Consider the following 18,516-nt stretch of genomic DNA (forward strand, 5'->3'; position numbering starts at 1 on the left):
TTTAAACAAATCCAATGCAATCGGAAGCTGATACGAAGGAAAGTTGTTCTCGACTGAGATCTTCATTTCTGCCCAGATCAGCCTTCTAGGGCCTCCTGGAGCTGTGTGGCCTTTCGGTGCAGCCTGGGCTGCTGTCTTAGCAAGGGGAGGGGACGCTGTTTGTGTGTGTGTTGTCCTTTTAATCTTATATGCATCATGTAAATCATGGCCAATGGCGGGAATGCTCCAGCGAGGGAGGGCTAAAAAAAACCCGGTCTCAGGGATTGGGGAAAAGCTCCAGGATTTGCCAAATTCGGTAAGGAAAAAGCTCTGCTAGCCGGAGGAGCCAGTGCCTTTTAAACTCCACTATCCTCGCCCGGGATGGAACCAAAGGCCCGGCACCAGACTCAGTTTAGCTAAGGGGGGAGATGGGTCAGGAATTTCCTGCTCCCAGTGACTAATTCAGATCCACTCCACCGCCCCATGGCGCATCTTAGAAATGTATTGTGCCGAGTGCCAGTGTGCTTCCCTCTGCTTCAACGGGAGCAGCCAGTCTCCTGCCGCTGGAGCTGCAATCCAGCACTATAGCCCTGGCTGCGCTGCAGGCTGGCTGCCCGAGAAGCATTCTCCTCTGATGCTAGCCGTGAATAAGCCTGGCTGCTCACATGTTGGAACCAGTTCAGGGCAGAGGGAGGTGCAGACGCTAGTGACTTTGCGGGAAGATGCTCAGATCCCACGGTGACAGGCGCGAGCTAAGAATCTGAATGGATGGGAGGGTCACCAGCAGAATGAACCAGCTCAGCGAGATGTGCACATGCCTCGCTCAGAGATCTTGGTAGAGCCACTCTGTCCTGGCTACGCCGCCCCGCCCCAAAAGACACCCTCTTCTGGGCACCTATTTGAGGGAGGATTGAGGAAGCTCTGATAAAATCAGCTGGGGATGGACACAGTGGTTTGGATTCAGAGCTGCCTTGGTTTTGTTTACATTCTGGGCTTCTCTGAATTACAGGTGTAAAACCCAGTTTAGCTCCATTGACTGCAGTGGGGTCAATCCAGACTTGCATCAGGGTAAATTTAGATCCAAATTAGGGCTTTAACCTTCTGGTGCCTCAGTTTCTCCATCTGTCTGTTGAGGTTTTACACTGCTGCCCATCACCGTAGTATCTGACCGCCTTCCACAAAGAGTGACCTGTCTTTGCACAAGTGGAGAAGGGGTAAAAACATTGTCGGGGGTGCTCCTAGTGCAAATAAACATTTGAACAGGGGGCATCTGGGCTTGGTTCATTAGGGCTGTGGTCTGTTAGTGTAACTGTGCAGAAATCAACCGTTCCAGCAGCATCCAGCTGAGTTCAGGGCCGGTGCATCAAATGGGTAATAACTAGAGCGAACTGCCCCGTTGAGACCAAAGCAGGCTGTGAAGCGGACAATTCTGCAGCCTATTCAAATGTCCATGTGCTGAAACCTCCTGGGATAAACCGCTCAATCATGCGTGCTGTGATCATTGTACTGCACAGCCCCTCTGGCCCTTCCTACGCGCAGGCGCCAACAGGTGCTCGATTGAGCTGAATAGCAAGTGCCAAAACTGGTAAACGAGAAGCACTGAGATGCCCATGCCGGGAATGTGATGAAAAGCACTTAAACCTCACTTTCGCCCGCAGCGCCAGCCAGCTGTAGCGCTCTGCCTGTGTACGGGCCCCGTGGTCTTGCCTGCTCGGGTGTAAATCAGGAGTAACCAGTGGTGTCCTGGGAAGGGTGAGGCGAGATCAGGCTGTGCCGCGGGCACGGATCTCCGTTCTGAATCATGGGGACGTAACTTTGCTTGCGTCTGAGGCAGGGTTTTTAATTATTTAACAGGTGTATTTTTAATGATACTGTTTCCAAGTATGTTAAGCGATTGGTATGTGGGGGCGGGGAGGGGTGTGTGTGCTAGGGTTATCTTTAATGTATATTATTTATGACCCAAACATTTCCAGTGTGTCCAATACTAATTTTTTTTTTTTTTACACACTATCAAACCAGTCGCTTGTGGCTGTAGCAGCAATAAAACCCCGCTGGAGGCGGAGTCTTAACTATGTAAGACGTGTGTAGGTCACACAGCGGGCCGGATGTTGATCTCCAAGCTTCCAGCGTAAGTATGGAGCAATGCCCGTGACTTCACTGAGCTGCACGAGGGGAATACCCGAGCTGAATTTACGTGGGTATAAATGATGCCCCGAGGTGCAAGGCAGCCAAGAATTGGGCCCATCCTATGTTTCCTAAACTACCCTCCAGTGTAAATTTCCTGCTTCGACACAGAGGCGCTCTGACCTGGTAAGGCAAGCCGTCCAGCTGAGTTCTCTTCCCTCTCTGCCCGTCTGCTGGATGCTATGTGTGGGTACAGGAGACTCAGTGGACTGAAGCTGATGGCAGGCTGATGGGTATAGTGAGCTGGGTGATAGAGAAAATGCAGCAATCTGTACATGTCTGGTGGTATCATTTACTCCCCCTTTATGACTTATTTTTTTATGCATAAGGGAGAGAAGACCTCTCGTTTCCTATGCAGTGATGTGTAACCAAGAGAAAAATAAACTGGGTCAAACGTACTCCTTGTGTGATCAGCTTTGCGTTCTCATTGTATGCTCGAGCAAGGGAAGAGGTGCCCCAGGGACTCCAGGATGGGGTCTGTTCTGCATTCCTTGAGGTCGTTCTTCAGTCCATTGACTTGGCTGGCTTTATCCCCCTTGTGTACAAACTCTGGGCAAACTGAGGCAGGTGGCTACCTGTGGGGAAATCTGCACAGGTGCAAAACGGCGCAGCTCTAGCTACACCCAGAGCAACTGCACAATACTGCGGGGCCAACCTGCGAGAACTTCACAGCTACTGTGCACCCCCTGCAAACAGCTGTAGAAATCGTCAGGCTGCCCTTAGTTCTGCAGTGCTCCATGGTACCTGCCGGTGCAGCAGCCTCTGCTCCAGTCTGCCAAGTCTGTGTAAATGCCTGGCAAGCGGTGCAGGGCTAGAGGGAGGCAGGCAGGAAGCTGCGCTTTCATCCTATTGCCTCTGGGAGGGGGGGAGGTATTCACTGGAGATCGGGCTGCTTTGGCAGAAGGAAGGATCAAACCAACACGCAGGTAGGTGAACCTATGGCTAGAGTGAGGTTAGACTGGCTATGGGCAGCCTGTACTCTGATTTTTTTGTGTGATACACATGCTCAGTTCTCTAGATACTGACAGCTTACAAGAGTCCATCCTGCTTTCCATATAGTGCACTTCCCCCTCACACTAGTCCTGGGCGAGGCAGGCCCCCTAAAGATGGGAATTTTGGGCAAGGAGGGGGGCCCCTGGGCCATTCCTTTAGGGGGAATTTGCAAAGGGGGCTGGTAGGTGCACCTGCACGGATTGCAAGCTGCCCGGGTGGAACTGGCACTAACTCCACTCCCTTTGAACACACAACAGCCCGGTTGGCAGGTGCAAATCCATGCCGGCTCAGCCAGCCCTCAGGGCCCCTCACGGCAGAGGCAGGTCTCCACTAGCTAAAGAGGGAAGGACATTTATCCAGCTGGGCTGAGATTCGTTGTAGACACAGGGCCCAGCACGAAGTGGGGTGTAAATACTGCCTGAGCTTTGTGCTGGGCTCCTGGGGGTGGGAGGCAGGAAAGGGAGCCTCTTGTAAGCTGTGGCTGTGAGGGCCTCTTGGTTTTTCAGTGCAGAGAACTAAAGCCCCAGGCGTGATCTCCAATGTCTGTGCTACTGGAGGCTTCATCCGCACCCAGCCCTGACTTAGTGGAATTACTCCTGACCCTCGCTGGCTCTGTACAAACGGAGGGATGTGTATTCCTGGCCTGTAATGTTTAAAGGAGGTAAATTGAATGGGGGGGAGGAAGGAAAATTCCTGCCTAGCTTTAATGTGGCAGCAGCTACATTAAATCCCAGTTTGTGAGTGGTTTTTTTCCCTTTTTTTTTTTTTTTTTAAAGTTTTAAATCACAGCAACAAGCCAACTCCTTATAACTTCCCTGGCCCCCTTGCTTTTCCGGTTGTGTCTCTAACCTACATCGCCCCGTGAGCCAAGATTTCACGTGGCTCTGTAGGCCAACCCTGCTCATCACGTGGATGGTTTTGGCTTCCTCAAAGCGGTGAGAAAAACAAAACTCTCCACTCCCCAGGGCCTGGTTTGGAAGCGACTTGCTAATGTCTGGGAAAGCTCCACCCTGCAGCCCACTGGAGCCACGCCTGCACGTGCGCTGGATGGGCTGGCAAGTACTTTGCAGGCTGCTCACATGGCAGCCAAGTTTAAAATAAACCTGGCGGAGCTGTGGGTAGGTCAGCACTTCTGGTCTGTGGTGTTTCCTGCCAGGGTACAGCAAAGCTGGAGGCTCAGAAATGGGGCTGAGGAAACAGGCTGGGTTTCCTGTTCACAAATTTTCAAAGTGGCAGCGTTGCTGTGTGGCCACGAACGGGCTGGATGTGTTTCACCCCAGAGGTGGCCGCATTGCAGGCCCGGGTGAAGCGCCTGGTTTGTCAATTTCCTGACCTATACCATTGGGGAAGATCATAGCCCTTTGCCCTCTCCTGAGTGTCTGGGATCGCTTTTGCGAATTGTCACTGACCCCACCCCTCCCCAGAGCTGAGATGGGGAAACTGAGGCACACCGTCAAACCACGTTAAAACAGACAGTTCAGAGGCTGCCACGTTTTAACCCCATTATCAAAGAGGGGGTGAGAACTGTCCATGCTGCAGCTTCCAGACTGTCACCGCAGCACCAGCACAGGGGTGCCTTTCGGTGATTGGGTCAGGATGATGCCAGTTAGCTGGGTGGAGGGTGCCCCGTCTGTACCTCTGCCACTGGTTTGGCCAGGTCCCCTTCCCCCCAGCATTCTGTGTCGTGGCGACTGCAAGAAGGCGTCATTCCTTGGGGGTGTTCTCTGGGGCCTCTGTCCCCTGCTAAGCCGTGGGGCGTAGGTGGAGGGTTTTCCACTAAGACAAAGGCCGTGTCTACACCACAAAGATAAGTCGACCTAGGTTAGGTCGACTTACAGCCGCCGTGTTAATGACAGCGCTGGCTGATGGCCACACGACCCTCCTTGGGTCAGGGGTGTGCGTCCTCACCAGGAGCATTTCCACAGACCTAAGCGGGCTCTCAGCTCCAGTCCAGCTGCCCCACAGGCTCCTGGCAGGCTGCCCCCAACCCACGCCCCTCCCTAGGCACTCAGCTCCGGGAGGGCAGCTGGCCTGTAGCTGCTCAGCTGTCTTGTCTCTTGCAGGCAGGGTCTACGCTGACACTGCCTCCCCGAACTGAGCCGCCGTGAGCCCCGCGCCGCTCGCTGAGGTGGTTTTGTGATGTCTGCAGCACAGGGACGTGAGCTGGGTGGAAGGAGCGTTTCAGCGCCCGCGGCAGGGCCTACGGCCGCTCACAGCCAGCTGAGGCAGGGCGAAAGGGCGCCGCTCACGGGAGGTGGTTGTAACGTGGCTGGTGAGAGGGGCGTGAACTGGTCCTTTGGGCGAGTTTGTCTGTAATATGCAGACACCCCCCGTCAGCCCCAGAGCGGGCACAGCTGTTCGTGCCAGCTGAGCTGGGATCTTAGCTCTCCCTGACATCTCCCTGGCCTGGCCTCATAGCCCTGGGAGCCCAGCTGCCTTGCTCCCCAGAGCTTCTGAACAGCCCTTTTGTCTCCTCTCCCCAGCCTGGGCTTCATGCCATCCCGCAGGTCGCCCTGCTGCAAGGAACAGACCCGCCTGTCACACAGAGACCAGCTGTCTGATTACACGCAGGCCCGGAAGAACGCAGAAGTTCTCTGCTACAGCCTCCCCGGGTGTGACCCTGGGCAAGTCACTTACTTGCTCTGTGCCTCAGTTTCCCACTCATAAAATGGGGGTAAGATCATTTTCTACCTCAGAGAGTCTGCTCTTAAAATCAGGCTGTGAAAATGCCCCTGCCTTATGCAACCAATCGAGGCCTCGGTGCACTCAGACTGAAAGGAACAAACCGCCATGGTTGCCGGGCTTGTCCAGCCTGCCTTTGGGGGAAGGCCGACGTCTGCCTGTCCCCATTAGCCGTGCCAGGCCAGCCCGCTTACTCTTTGATGTGGGTGAAGTGCTGCGAGCTCCTCCGGGGGAAGGTGTCAGCGAGGGCCGGGTGTGATAGTTGTACACACACACCTGGCCGCTCCTCACAGAATCCACATGTGGGTGTGTCCCAGGCCTCCTCTGAGCAGCATTCCTCCCCACGGAACAAGGGAGCGGATGTTTAACTACCAGCAGTGCTTTGAGAGGAGCTGCAGGGGCCCCGGGGGTCTCTGACCGGGACTGCGTGTGGTATGGAGAGTCCAGGTCTGGGGGGAGACGGGCGGTCGGTTGTTGACTTTATTCCGAGCAGGACTGGGGCTATGACTGTGTCTTCCTGCATCCAGACACCCGCCTCAGGATTTTCTGGGGAGCCTATTGCTTTCTGGGCCTGGTCCTGCACCTCTGCCTCATATGAGGGACGCCCCGGCTTTGGGGGTCGGAGAGGGTGAGCGAGGGCGCTAGGAGATGCCCAGCGGGAGGCTAAGGGACCTGCCCCTGCTAAGAGAGCATCCCTTTGGTTCAGAGGTGACCTCATCGACTCTCACCTGTCCAGGGCTTGCTGGACTGGGCCCTGCATTTGAGCAGCACCAAGCACCCTGGCTGCGTTCCACAAACCGTGACCCCCCCTTTGCTGCTTCTCAGAGGCAGCCCTGCCCAGGGCCCATCCATCCAGCTACTGAAGAGCCCCAGCCCCTGAGTCTTTCCCCTGCCCCTGGGGAGGGGGGCGAGGTGTCCCGCTGGACTTTGGAAGGGGCTCTGCAAGAGTGACAGCGCTCACCCAGCAACACAGGCAGTGCCGGCCGGGATCACACCCGCGGCCGGCTCCTCTAGTGCCGCGTCTCTGACGGACGGACGGACGGACGGTGTGAGAGCCCTGCAGGGGACAGGTAAGGGATAATGTTGGGATGGCCCAGAGGCAGCTGTTTACATTCAAACAGCAGCTCTTCCCCCGATGGGCAGGAGCAGAGTGGGGCATCCTGCCTCCCCAGAGCATGGGCACAGGGGCCTCTCGTGTGTGCAGCTCCGCTGCTGCGTGCAAACGCTGCCAGGTCAGGAGTGCCACGTGCTCTCGCTCTCCCCCCCGGCACCGTAGAAGTTGTGGAACCGACGTGGTGCCAACTATTTCTCGGCACTGAGTCACCGTGTGGCTGAATGCTATTATCCCACTTGGCCCAGAAGGGATTGTCGGTCGATTTCACGCGGCTGGGCCCCGTGACTGCTCCACCCCCTTTGCTCACAGCCACACCCCCGCCGGGCAGCAGGGGCTGTGTGCTGTTTAAAATTACGAATCACATTCCTCGCCAAGCCCAGCCTCCCCCCCGCATTCTTCTGCACGTGTTTGCACGGTCCGGTTACACTGCCCGTGCCGGAGCGGCTGCAAAGACAATGACAAAAGGGCACAGGCTGATCTCAGGGCATGGATTGCTTTTTAAAAACCGATCTGCTGGGCTAGAATGTATGGCGGGGAGTGGGAAGCTGGGGTGAAGGATTTAATTTTGCAAGATTCACTGGGGTGTGCCAGCTGTTTTGATGGAACGGCCCAAAGCAGCCGGAGCTTGCTGATGAAGCCAGTGTAAATGCGACTGTTCTTACATTCATGTCACTGTGTAATGCTCACCTTAGACAACGGTTACATGGAGGGGAAAAGTGGGGCTGTGCCCTCTATTTTTGCATCTTGATGGCATACGAAATACCCAGATTTTAAAAAAATTTCCATTTTGCTTTTTATTGATCTCGCTTTAAATCAAGGTTCCATTTCCAAAGGGCTAATGAAGGATGAGTAGGTGTTTCAGTGAATGGTGGATCAATTGTTAACCGACCCATTACTAAGGCTTCTTATAACACCGTCTAATGATGTGCTTTATTCATTGAGGCCCCTATCAGCCACTCCATTATCTTGCCCAGGATCGATGTCACACTGACAGGCCTGTAACTACCGAGCCAGCCTGTTTAAATACTGGCACAACATCAGTGTTCTTCAGATCTGCTGAAACTTCCCTAGTGTTTCAGGAAGCAGGAACTACAGTGGGGTTAGGCTCAATTCTTTTATGCTTCTGTCACAACCTTCATCCAGTTGTATCCCAGCTTTCCCATTCCTCAGCTCTCACAGTCACTCACTACAGGAGCAGTAGCTGTACCTTAATTACGTCAACCATTTCTGCAAAGCAGCCCCTGGTGGGGTGAAATGCAACATCCCTTTAACAGCACACAGCACAGTTTAGCATAGTAACTACAGCTATCCTCCCTGGTGTGCGCACACACAAAATCACTCTTCGGGGTGGAGAAGGCCATGGAGGGGCCAGACTGCTCGGCTTCTCTACCTGCCGCGTCCCCCCAAAGATCTCACTTCTGTAGGCTTTATGCTGCATGTCTGCTTAACACCCCTAGGGCCTGAGAGGGGCAGAAGAGTGACACACCATTGCATTGACTGCACACGCTTGCCTCGATACGACTCATTAATGCTGCCAAGGCAGGAGCAAAAGCTGCACATTGACTGTTGGGGTTTTGCTTTACACTGTGGCGTTGCGGTTATTGCTGTTAGTATTGTGCTAAGTGCTGGGCAAGCCACACAATGACCTGCCCTGTGCCCAGGAGAGCTTACTGGCAAACGGGCAGCAGGCTAGACGCAAGGGGAAAGACGGAGGAAGGAAGGATTAAAGATTGATGTAATGTAATGGGGAATGAATAGTGGTGTCACTGCATTGATAAAGTTACCCTGCTCCAGCGCCACGCTAATGCACTGGAGGTTTGCACGGATGTAGCTATCCTGGTGCAAAAGGCCCCAGTAACCAACAGGGCCTTAGGGCTTGTCTACACACAGTTAATCTGGAATAGCTACTCTGCTTGAAATTCACACTCATCCTTAACATGAATGACCTTTCAAGTGCAGATAAACCCTTTAGCAGAGAGGGCAGGGTTTGCTTAATCACCTTTGGCAGTTACCCGTTGCTTTAGCCTGGCCTACATTTAAAATGTAGGTTGACATAGCTACATCACTCAGGGGTATGCAATAATCCATGCCCACAAGTGACACAAGCTAGGCTGATCCAATCCCGCCGGGGAGCCGCAGCTCGGTCAATGGAAGAATGCTTCCGCAGAGCTAGTTATCGCCCTTGGGGCAGCTTGGAAAACCAGCTGCGCCTACCCTTCGGGGTTACACCAGCATAGCTGGGGCGCCGTAGCTATGCCAGTATAGTCCCGGAGTGTGGACATACCAGAGGATGGTGTCGCTCCCTCTCCATTAAGTCCCAACCCAAGTCTAGCTCCCCAGGGAGTTTGCAAGTGAAATGATGTAGTTGGCACTGGAAGGTGAAGTCCTCTGGTTCCCCACACCAAGGCAGCTGCAGGACGAGCCAAGCTCAGCTCAGTTTCCATGGCCTGTTCTGGCCTTGGCCTCTACTGAGGCTGCCAACAGAGTGGCCCTTGCTATGCTGCTGGAATTTTTTTGGATGCAAACACCCACCTGCTGAGAGACTAGGCGGAGACCCGCCCCACTCATGTCATGCAGGCCACCCATCCACCAACAGAGGGGCTCAGCCCTCACCAAGACAAGTTGCATTCCTGAGGCGAAAGGCTCCGTGGCCCAACGCCCTCAGCTGCACTAGCAGAGGCACAAGGAAGGAGTTAAAACCCCACCCCCGCCTTCCGGCTGCTGAGGGGAGAAGGGGCTCGGGGCCAGCCAGTAGCACTGGCTAGGGAGAGTCACAAAATTCAAACGCTGCCATGCCAGCGTGGATCCATCATTCAAGTCCGCCCTGCCGTGGGGCTCATTGTTGAGCACACCCTGGCATGGTGCATTTCAGGGATGCCACCAGGCAACGGATGTGGGGGCAATTGCGGGAAATCATCCTGCTCCGATGGCATGGGGTTGGGTTACGTGACTCTCCGGTGCAAGCAGCCTGGTATCAGTGGAGTTCCCCCAGGAACAGCCCTGCCCTGGGTGTGTTTTGGAAGAACTAGCAAACTGCTTTGAATAAGAAAAAACTGACCCAAACTCTCACAGTGACCCACAAAGTTACCCCGTTTGTGAAAATGTGGTACGTTGTGGTAATTTCCACTCCTTTCTGGCCTTTCTTGTCTCATATTGACATAGGACCTGGGTCTTCAAGTTCAATTGCCTGCTATCACAGGCAACCCTGCTATATCAGCCGGTTTCATCCAGGAGCAAAAGACTGAATTAGTATATTGGATATTGATTGGTTTTATTGACCCTCATTGAGGTACAGATACTAAACGTGTTCTTTGCACAGCACAGAACCTACCAAAGAGCTAATGGAGGAATTCTATTAGCTTGGATCAATAACAGCTTGTAGGACTGGATGGATGAGTGCAGAGATGTAATCAGGGTCACAGCTGATCAGGGTTAATTGTGGACACATGACCTCTAGTGGTTAGAGCAGAGGGCTGGGAGTCAGGAACTCCTGCTTTTATTCCTGACTCTGTGCAATCTTGGGCAAGGGGCTTCGCCTGTGTTGCCTCAGTTTCCCCATCTGCAACATGAGGATAAAAAGTCTCTGAGGGTAACACGATTCATTGATGACTATGACGTGTTTGGAGATCCTCAGAGGGAAGGGGATAAGAGGTGAAACCCTGGCAAAACAATGCAGGCTGAAATTCAGATAGAAAGGTGTGGTTTTGCCAACATAGCAGAAAGCAGGAGACCTTGGGAATCTGGTCAGAAAGCCCCAGCTCTCCACATCCTCAGAGGCTGGGCGCTGTAGATAGACACCAGGACTTTCTGGCTGCTTCTCCCAGTTGTCTTAGAGCCACCTTCCTCATCACCCAGCAGCAATAGCTTTACATTCAAACTTTAGATCGGCGCTCCCTCTGCCGGCTGAAGGGAAGAGCTCTCAGGCAGAAAGCAGGCCGGGTTCAGCTAATGCCTCCTGGCCTGGCTATGTTAACAGCCCTGCGGTGGTCAGTGGGGAACTGGAAACCTGGGGCTGAATTCAGAGGTGAGCTGTTGTAAATTACACTTCATTCCAGCTCCAGGGCACAGGTTAGCCCGTCAGACTCCTCCTCCTCCTTCCCCAGACCTGGCCTGATCTACCCCCTGCCACAAGACCAGATTCTGATCTCGCTAACCTCCCCTGCCTTGTATTATTATTATTATTAATCTTAGCATTTTCAGTGCCTAGGCACCCTTATCACGGAGTAGGACCCCAGCGTGCTAGGCGCTGTGCAGGCACAGAACAAAAGGACTGTCTCAGCCCCGAAGGACTTACAATCGAAGTGACGACTAGAGACCAGGTAGATAGAGCACAAGGAAACAGGTCGGACAGCCTGTACTCCACTCCGCTTTCTCCCGCCCGCCAGGCCTATCAGTTGGCAGCTGCTCCACAGAGGTGCACACCTGGCCCGGCTCGCCAACGCCCCGACAACTGCCCCGAGGCGGTCAGAGGGGAAACCTGGTGCCCACCCCCTAATGCGGGTGAGGTTCCTCTGCCCGGCGTTCTGCCTGCACCCGCTGGTCTATGCCCAGCCCAACCGTGGCCCCGCAAAGTCGCCGGACCTTCTGGTCATCCTGCGCCCGGCGCTGCGCGGGCCAGCCAGCTCCACCGTAGCCGGGGGAAGCGGCTGTGTGTGCGCGGGTGGTGCACGCTCCGAGACCGTGTCCGGTCGCCGCTCCAGACAGAGTTCCACTGGGCTGCATCCCCTGGCCAGGGAGGAGCAGCCCCGGGGGCACTGGTGGGGGAGGGGGGCTCTCTGCTCAGAGCCCCCCCCTGCACCCCGGGGCGTTTTAACCCCCTGCTCCTGGTTACCATCGGCTGACCCCGGACATCAATGATGCCCCGCATCTGGTTACGAGGGGGCCGAGAGCCGCCCGCCCCCGGGAAGCCCGAGATGTCTCCAGCAGCCCCCCGGTGCTCGGCGAGGGACGGAATCCGCAGCAGCGCAGGCGCTCCCCAGCCCCTCACCCCCGCCCGGCCCGTTCACACGGCCGGAGATAGCGGTACGGCGCGGCTCCTGCTGCGGCCTTAATCCGGTTTCACTCCGGATAAATCACCCGAGCCGGCCGGGCTAAAACCGGAGCGACCCCGGAGCGGGCGCGTGGCCACCCGCCTGACCTGGGCTCGGCCCCGCCCCGCCCCGCCATGGCCAATCCCCGCCGCGTTCCGCCCCTCCCCGCCCAGCAGCGGCCAATCCGCGTCCCGCCCCGCCCTCTCCCAGCGACAGCCAATCCCCGCAGGGCCCCGCCGCCAGGTTTCCTGCCGGCGGACCGGAAGCGGGAGACGGAGACGCGCGCGGCCCCGGCGGTGAGTGCGGCGGCGGCGGCGACCCGGACTACATTTCCCAGCATGCACCGGGGCGGGTCACCCGCGCCCAGCCCCACTGAGCTACCCCCCTTTGCCCTCCGGCCCCGCCCCTGCCCCCTGCCCTCAGCGCGTGCTCTGCCCTCGCCCCTCCCCCAACCTCAGTGCCGCCCCTCCCCCTCTGGACTGGGGTGCACCCCCCCCCGCTTTTCCTAGGGACCTCAGTGCACCCTCCCCTCCCCCCCCCATGACTCTTTGCACCCTCCCGGGCCCTTTGACATCCTGCCTCCTACTGCAGCCTCCATCACTCCTGCCTCCCCCCCCACTGCCCCCACCGCCCCCAAGACCCCCCCCGTGACTCCCCTGACATCCCTCGGCATCGCCCCACGCGCCTGCTCCCTTGGCCCCCCCCAGACCTCGCCACTCCTCTGCCCCACACCGACACAGCCCCCCCCCGTCACCCAGTGCCCTGGCCCTGCCACGCGGCCCGGCGCTGACCCCTCCCAGAACAGCCTGCGCGCCGTGGACACCCCATGCCACCGTCCCCGTACCACGGGGGCCTGCCCGGCCTGGCCGCGTGGTGCTGTTGTACCACGTCCACCTGCCACGCCTGCATCTTCCCCCCAGCTCCAGCCGCCCCTCCAGGGGATGGGGAAAGGAGTCCCACCCCCAAATGCCCTGCTTTGCGCGGCGTGGGAAGCGAGAGGCGACGCTGGCTCGGCCTCCTTGGGCAGCGGGGAGAGCAGTGGTGCGGGCGGATGGTGCCTCTCGTTTCTCCGAATGCCACTCCCAGCTGGCTGTATTGGGACCCTGGCACCCCTGAGCCCCACACCGATACCCTGTGATGACCCCTCACCACTTGCGTGTCCTTCCTTAGGATCAACGTCATGGTTCACGCGTTCCTCATCCACACGCTGCACCCCCGGCCCGGGGAGGAGGCTGGGCTCTGCCGGGTGCTGTATTCCCGGGTTTTTGGCTCTGAGAGGTTGGACCAGTCGGTGGAAGAGCCCGGGCCCCATGATCTCGAGAAGGAGAGATTGGGCAGGAAGGAGCAGATTTTGGCTGTGGCAAGGTAGAAATTTCACCCCCCTCTAGATGTGACTGTGCTGCTGGACCCGGCCCAGGGGGTGGAGTTAGTGTTCTAGGATCTAAAGGTACGCCTGCACTGCAACCGAAAAAAACCACTGGCAGTGACCGGGACGAATGAATTGGGCTCGCACGACGGGGCTAAAAATAGCAGTGTAGACGTTCGGGCGACCGGGGTGGACAGTTGGGAACCATTAGGAAAGGGATAGTTAATAAGACAGAAAATATTATAATGCTGCTCTATAAATCCATGGCACACCCACATCTTGGATACTGCGTGCAGATCTGATCACCCCATCTCAAAAAATATTAGCATTGGAAAAAGTACAGAGAAGGGCAACAAAAATGGTTAAGAGTATGGAACATACGAGGAGAGATTAAAAAGACGGATTGTTCAGCTTGGAAAAGAGATGATTAAGGGGGGGATATGATAGAGGTCTATAAAATCTTGACTGGGGTGGAGAAAGTGACTAAGAAAATGTTATTTACTCCTCATAACATAAGAACCAGGGGTCACCCAATGAAATTAACAGGCAGCAGGTTTAAAACAACCAAAAGGCAGTACTTCTTCACACACTGCACAGTCAACCTGTGAAACTTGTTGCCAGGGGATGTTGTGAAGGCCAAAAGTATAACTGGGTTCAAAAAAGACCCAGATAAGTTCCTGGAAGATAGGCCCATCGATGGCTATTAGCCAAGATGGACAGGGACACGGCCCCATGCCCTGGGTGTCCCTAGTCTCTGACTGCCAGGAGCTGGGACTGGATGACAGGGGATGGATCACACAATGATTCCCTGCTCTGTTCATTCCCTCTGAAGTACAGGACACAGGGCTCGATGGACTGACTCAGTCTGGCCGTTCTTATGTCTTAGAGCCCTGGCTCCAGCCTGAGCCTTAATATCTTAGCTACTGTTTTTAGCCCAGTAGCATAAGTCCTGTGAGCACAAGTCAGCTGATCCAGCCCCTGAGACTTCCTGCCATGGGTCTTTTTGGGTAGTGGAGATGTACCCTTAGACTTCAGAGCAGGGCACGCCTGGTGACCCTTATCCCCCGCTGGGAAGAGAAGCGAATGTGAACGTTCCAGGGAGTGCTTTATAAGGTGAAATTCCCCAGCTGTTCTTTTAACTTCGTCCCCGAGGGAAAGGCTGGTTAGGTTCCCGCCAGTCCACCCATGGCCCAGAGCAGGCTTGTTCTGCAAGGCTTCGTGTAGTCTGGTTGTAAGCTTCCCAAGTGATGGGGCTCCCATCCATTCCCGGGGGGGCTGAATCTGCAGCCTGTGCCGTCTTGCTGTCAGGAATGTTCAGGCCACATTTTCTATTCTTAATCCCACCCCCTTATAAAATGACTGTCTCTCTCTGGCCTTTCTTAGACAGGTGGATTCAGCATGTAAACTGCTGCACCAGGCCTCAGGGCGCCCTGCCTCTGACTTCCTCATCCAGCTGCCTGACGAGCCTGTTTCCCTCCAGGATGTCCCGTCTGGGGTGTTCCGCCTCCCTCCCGGGGATCCCTTCTGTGAGAACAAGACGGTGCTCTGGCTGGGGGTCCTGTCTCTGGGCTTCGCTCTGGTTTGCGACCCACATGAGAACCTGATGCTGGCCGAGAACACCCTGCGGCTGATGGTAAAGTACCTCCTGGAGCATCTGAAGCTGCTGAGCCAGGGCAGCGACGTGGTCCTCAAGGCAGACAAGACCGAGATCATCCTAAGCAAGTTCCTGCCCCACGGGCAATTGCTCTTCCTCAACGATCAGTTCGTCCAGGGACTAGAAAAGGAGCTGAGCGCCTGTCTGTCCAAGTAGAGGGTTCTTACTGGACAGCCATTGGCTCCTTTGCTGAGCAAACCCACTCCATGGGTCATACGGCAGGTAGCATGAACCTTGTGGGGTACACTGGAGTTTAAAGGAGACACAGCAAGGTTTGGAGCTAGTCGTTTTTATCATCATCGATCTGGCCATGCAGCACGTTCCTATGGCTGCATCTCCCCAAGGGACGGGCCAGAATCTCCTGCCTACAGCCAAGGGGGTAGATATGTGTGCGGTGGGGGGTGAGAGGGACTGCACTGGTCACCCACGTGCTTGAAGCGATTGCTCAGTTTCTACTCTCAATAAACTAGGCTCGGCTGCAAGAAACCTGCCCGAGTCATCCACCGCACCAGGGTGTCCTGTTCCCTTGTCAGTGTGAGTTTAGGGCTGGGGTGAGGAGCTGGCCTCTGGGACTCGTGGAGGGTGGGTGGCGCCCCACCCTCAGGAACTGTCCCCACCTCCTCCCAAGGGGAAAGGGCCACACAGAGGGCAGCGGGGGACGTCTTGGGGCAAATAAAAAGGAAAGCAGGGCTAGGAGTGAGGTCCTGGGGTCCAGCCAAGGTGGGACGCCTGGCAGAGAACCCCAGACAACGCTCACTGCTCGGAGAGGATGGGGAGGGAGCAACTGATGCTGCCCAGAGGAGTTCTGGGCCGACCGAGGCTCAGAAGAAGGCTCGTCCATCTTGGACAGATGGGTGGCCGTCTTGGCTCAGCACTAGGAAGTGGTGGATGAGGAGGCCTCTGGCCTTAGTGGAGCTGCCGATGTGGGGTGTAGAAGGTGTGGGGGAAAGGGCGGTAGGAGGCTGGGGTACTGCAGGCGGGCAATGGAGTCTGCCCTCTCATCACCAGGGGCAGGTGGCGGAGGACCTGGTGAACTTGTGAGCATTGTGTCTGCCCCCACGGCTTGGAGAAGGGGCCAGGAGGCCGGAGGTTTCCATTTACCCAGAGAGCAGGCCCAGCTCAGTCAGGCCTAGCTCTCCCCATTGGGCGTCGGCCCGGACTGGGTGGGACTGACGTCAGAGAAGGGAGTTCAATCTCCATGGCCCATCCAGGCCTCTCAGCTCAGACTGGTGACAAGAAGACCAAGCCAGGCCAGCTATGGTGCTGCTTTTGGGCTATTGACATTGGTACTGGCCTGGGCCCCACCAACCCATCTCACAGAGCCCCAAAGAGCTGTTGGATGCTCATGGCTTCCAGCCTGGCATGGGTTTGAGCCAGAGTCCCAGGGCCAGAATCTCCATATCGATTTCCCAGTTCCCTGAGCTACCCATTCCCTTGCACCCGCGTTCATGGCAGGTCAGATTTGTGCTCTCCAGACACTGACAGGGTCCAGCTCAGTGTGTCACTCTGGCTGCATTCACAGCGATCCTTTTAGTGTGTCATGTCACCCAGCTCAGAGAACTTCCCCCGGCTGGGACCAGAGCTATAGCAGTGCTTGAGCAACAGTCACAGGCTTCCCCCAAATTGTCCGTGTAAGCCAAGCCCTTTGAAGCCTGCTGGGCAGCAGATGATCACTTTATAGTGATGCTACTGAACCCTGCATGGGTCTATTCAAACATTCCCTGGACTGGGCTGTTTAGGATTTGGACTCATCGTGCGTCCATCACGTTGCAGAATGCAGAGGGGAGCCAGCTGGGAGCTACGGGAGAAGCACCAGGCAGTACCCCGGCACGTCATTGTGAGTGAAAGCTTCTCAAGCTACAGCTTTCCATGGCTCCTTCAAACAGAAAGAGCGTGCTGCCCAAATGTCCCCCTTTATATGGGAACCCCAGGCGATTACCCCATCCAGATGACATTAGGGTGCGAGGTAATTCTGTGGCAGATGGTGTTGAGGACATTTCGATAGCAGCCTCTATCCAAGGGGCTCCGGGCACTTGACAAATGAGTGAATGAAGACTTGAAGGTAGGCTGGTGTCATCACAGAGAAACAGGCATAGAGGGTTTGTGCCTGGCTGAAAGTCCCCTTGGAAAGGCTTGATCCTGCAGACTTTATTCACCTGAGTAATCCCTTTGACTTCGACGGGACTGCCCAAGTGAATACGAGCAGTAGGATTAAACCAGGCACAGAGCCCAGATCTCTGGGATGCACAAAGCCTTCTTTTCCGCTGCAAAGCAAAGTCTTTGAAAAGTTTAGTTGTGGCTTCGAAATCCAGTCCCAACGTGGCAGCCTCTGGGCTGTGTGCTCCTCATCTTTGGCCAGCACCCATCACGCAAAATCCGCTGTCATAGACTTTAAGGTCAGAAGGGATCATTATGATCATCTAGTCTGATCTGCACAACGCAGGACACAGAATCTCACTCACCCACTCCCAGAACCTCTAGCTGAGTTATTGAAGTCCTCAAATTGTGGTTTAAAGATTTCAAGGTACAGAGAATCCACCAGCAAGTGACCCATGCCCTATGCTGCAGCGGAAGGCAAAAAACCCCATTCTGTAAGGGGCCCACACTTTCCCTAAACTTCCTCTTGTTGGTAACATGCCTGTAGAAACCCTCCTTGTTCCCCTTCACGTCCCTTGCTAGCTGCAACTCCAATTGTGCTTTGGCCTTCCTGATTTCATTCCTGCATGTTCGAGCAGTGTTTTTATAATCCTCCCTAGTCATCTGACCAAGCTTCCACTTCTTGTAAGCTTCTTTTTTGTGTTTAAGATCCCAAAGACTTCTTTGTTAAGCCAAGCTGGACGCCTGCCATATTTGCTATTCTTTCTGCACATCGGGATGGTTTGCTTCTGTGCCCTCAATAAGGTTTCTGTAAAATACAGCCAGCTCTCTTGGGTTCCTTTCCCCCTCATATTAGCCTCCCAGGGAATCCTGCCCATCAGTTCCCTGAGGGAGTCAAAGTCCGCTTTTCTGAAGTCCATGGTCCGTATCCTGCTGCTCTCCTTTCTTCCTTTCGTCAGGATCCTGAACTCGACCATCTCATGGTCACTGCTGCCTAGGTTGCCACCCACTTCTACTTCCCCTACCAAATCTTCCCTGTTTGTGAGCAGCAGGTCAAGAGGAGCACGGCCCCTAGTTGGTTGCTCCAGCACTTGCACCAGGACGTTGTCCGCAACACCCTCCAAGAACTTCCTGGACTGTCTGTGCTCTGCTATATTGCTCTTCCAGCAGATGTCAGGGTGATTGAAGCCCCCCATGAGAAGCAGGTCCTGTGAACTGGAAACTTCCCCTATTTGACTGAAGAAAGCCTCATCCACCTCGTCCTCCTGGTCTGGTGGTCTGTAACAGACACCCACCACAACATCACCCGTATTGTTCTTGCTTCTAAGCTTAACACAGAGACTCTCAACTGACTTATCTCCAGTTTCATACTGGAGCTCAGAGCAGTCATAGTGCTCTCTTACATACAATGCAACTC

At 55.5% G+C, this 18,516-nt stretch overlaps 1 protein-coding gene across 1 annotated transcript; it reads left to right on the forward strand.

Annotated features, from left to right (window-relative positions):
* Positions 1–12,240: 12,240 nt before the first annotated feature.
* Positions 12,241–15,513, forward strand: AP5S1 (adaptor related protein complex 5 subunit sigma 1). Its single transcript, XM_067533533.1, has 3 exons — positions 12,241–12,278; positions 13,153–13,347; positions 14,732–15,513. The coding sequence occupies exons 2-3, from the start codon at positions 13,163–13,165 to the stop codon at positions 15,156–15,158; spliced, it is 612 nt and encodes a 203-aa protein (XP_067389634.1). The 5' UTR covers positions 12,241–12,278; positions 13,153–13,162; the 3' UTR covers positions 15,159–15,513.
* Positions 15,514–18,516: the final 3,003 nt, after the last annotated feature.

Source organism: Emydura macquarii, unplaced genomic scaffold (assembly GCF_026122565.2).
Source record: "Emydura macquarii macquarii isolate MOO-44397 ecotype Brisbane River unplaced genomic scaffold, CSIRO-AGI_Emac_v2 contig_3345, whole genome shotgun sequence".
Taxonomy (NCBI): domain Eukaryota; kingdom Metazoa; phylum Chordata; order Testudines; family Chelidae; genus Emydura; species Emydura macquarii.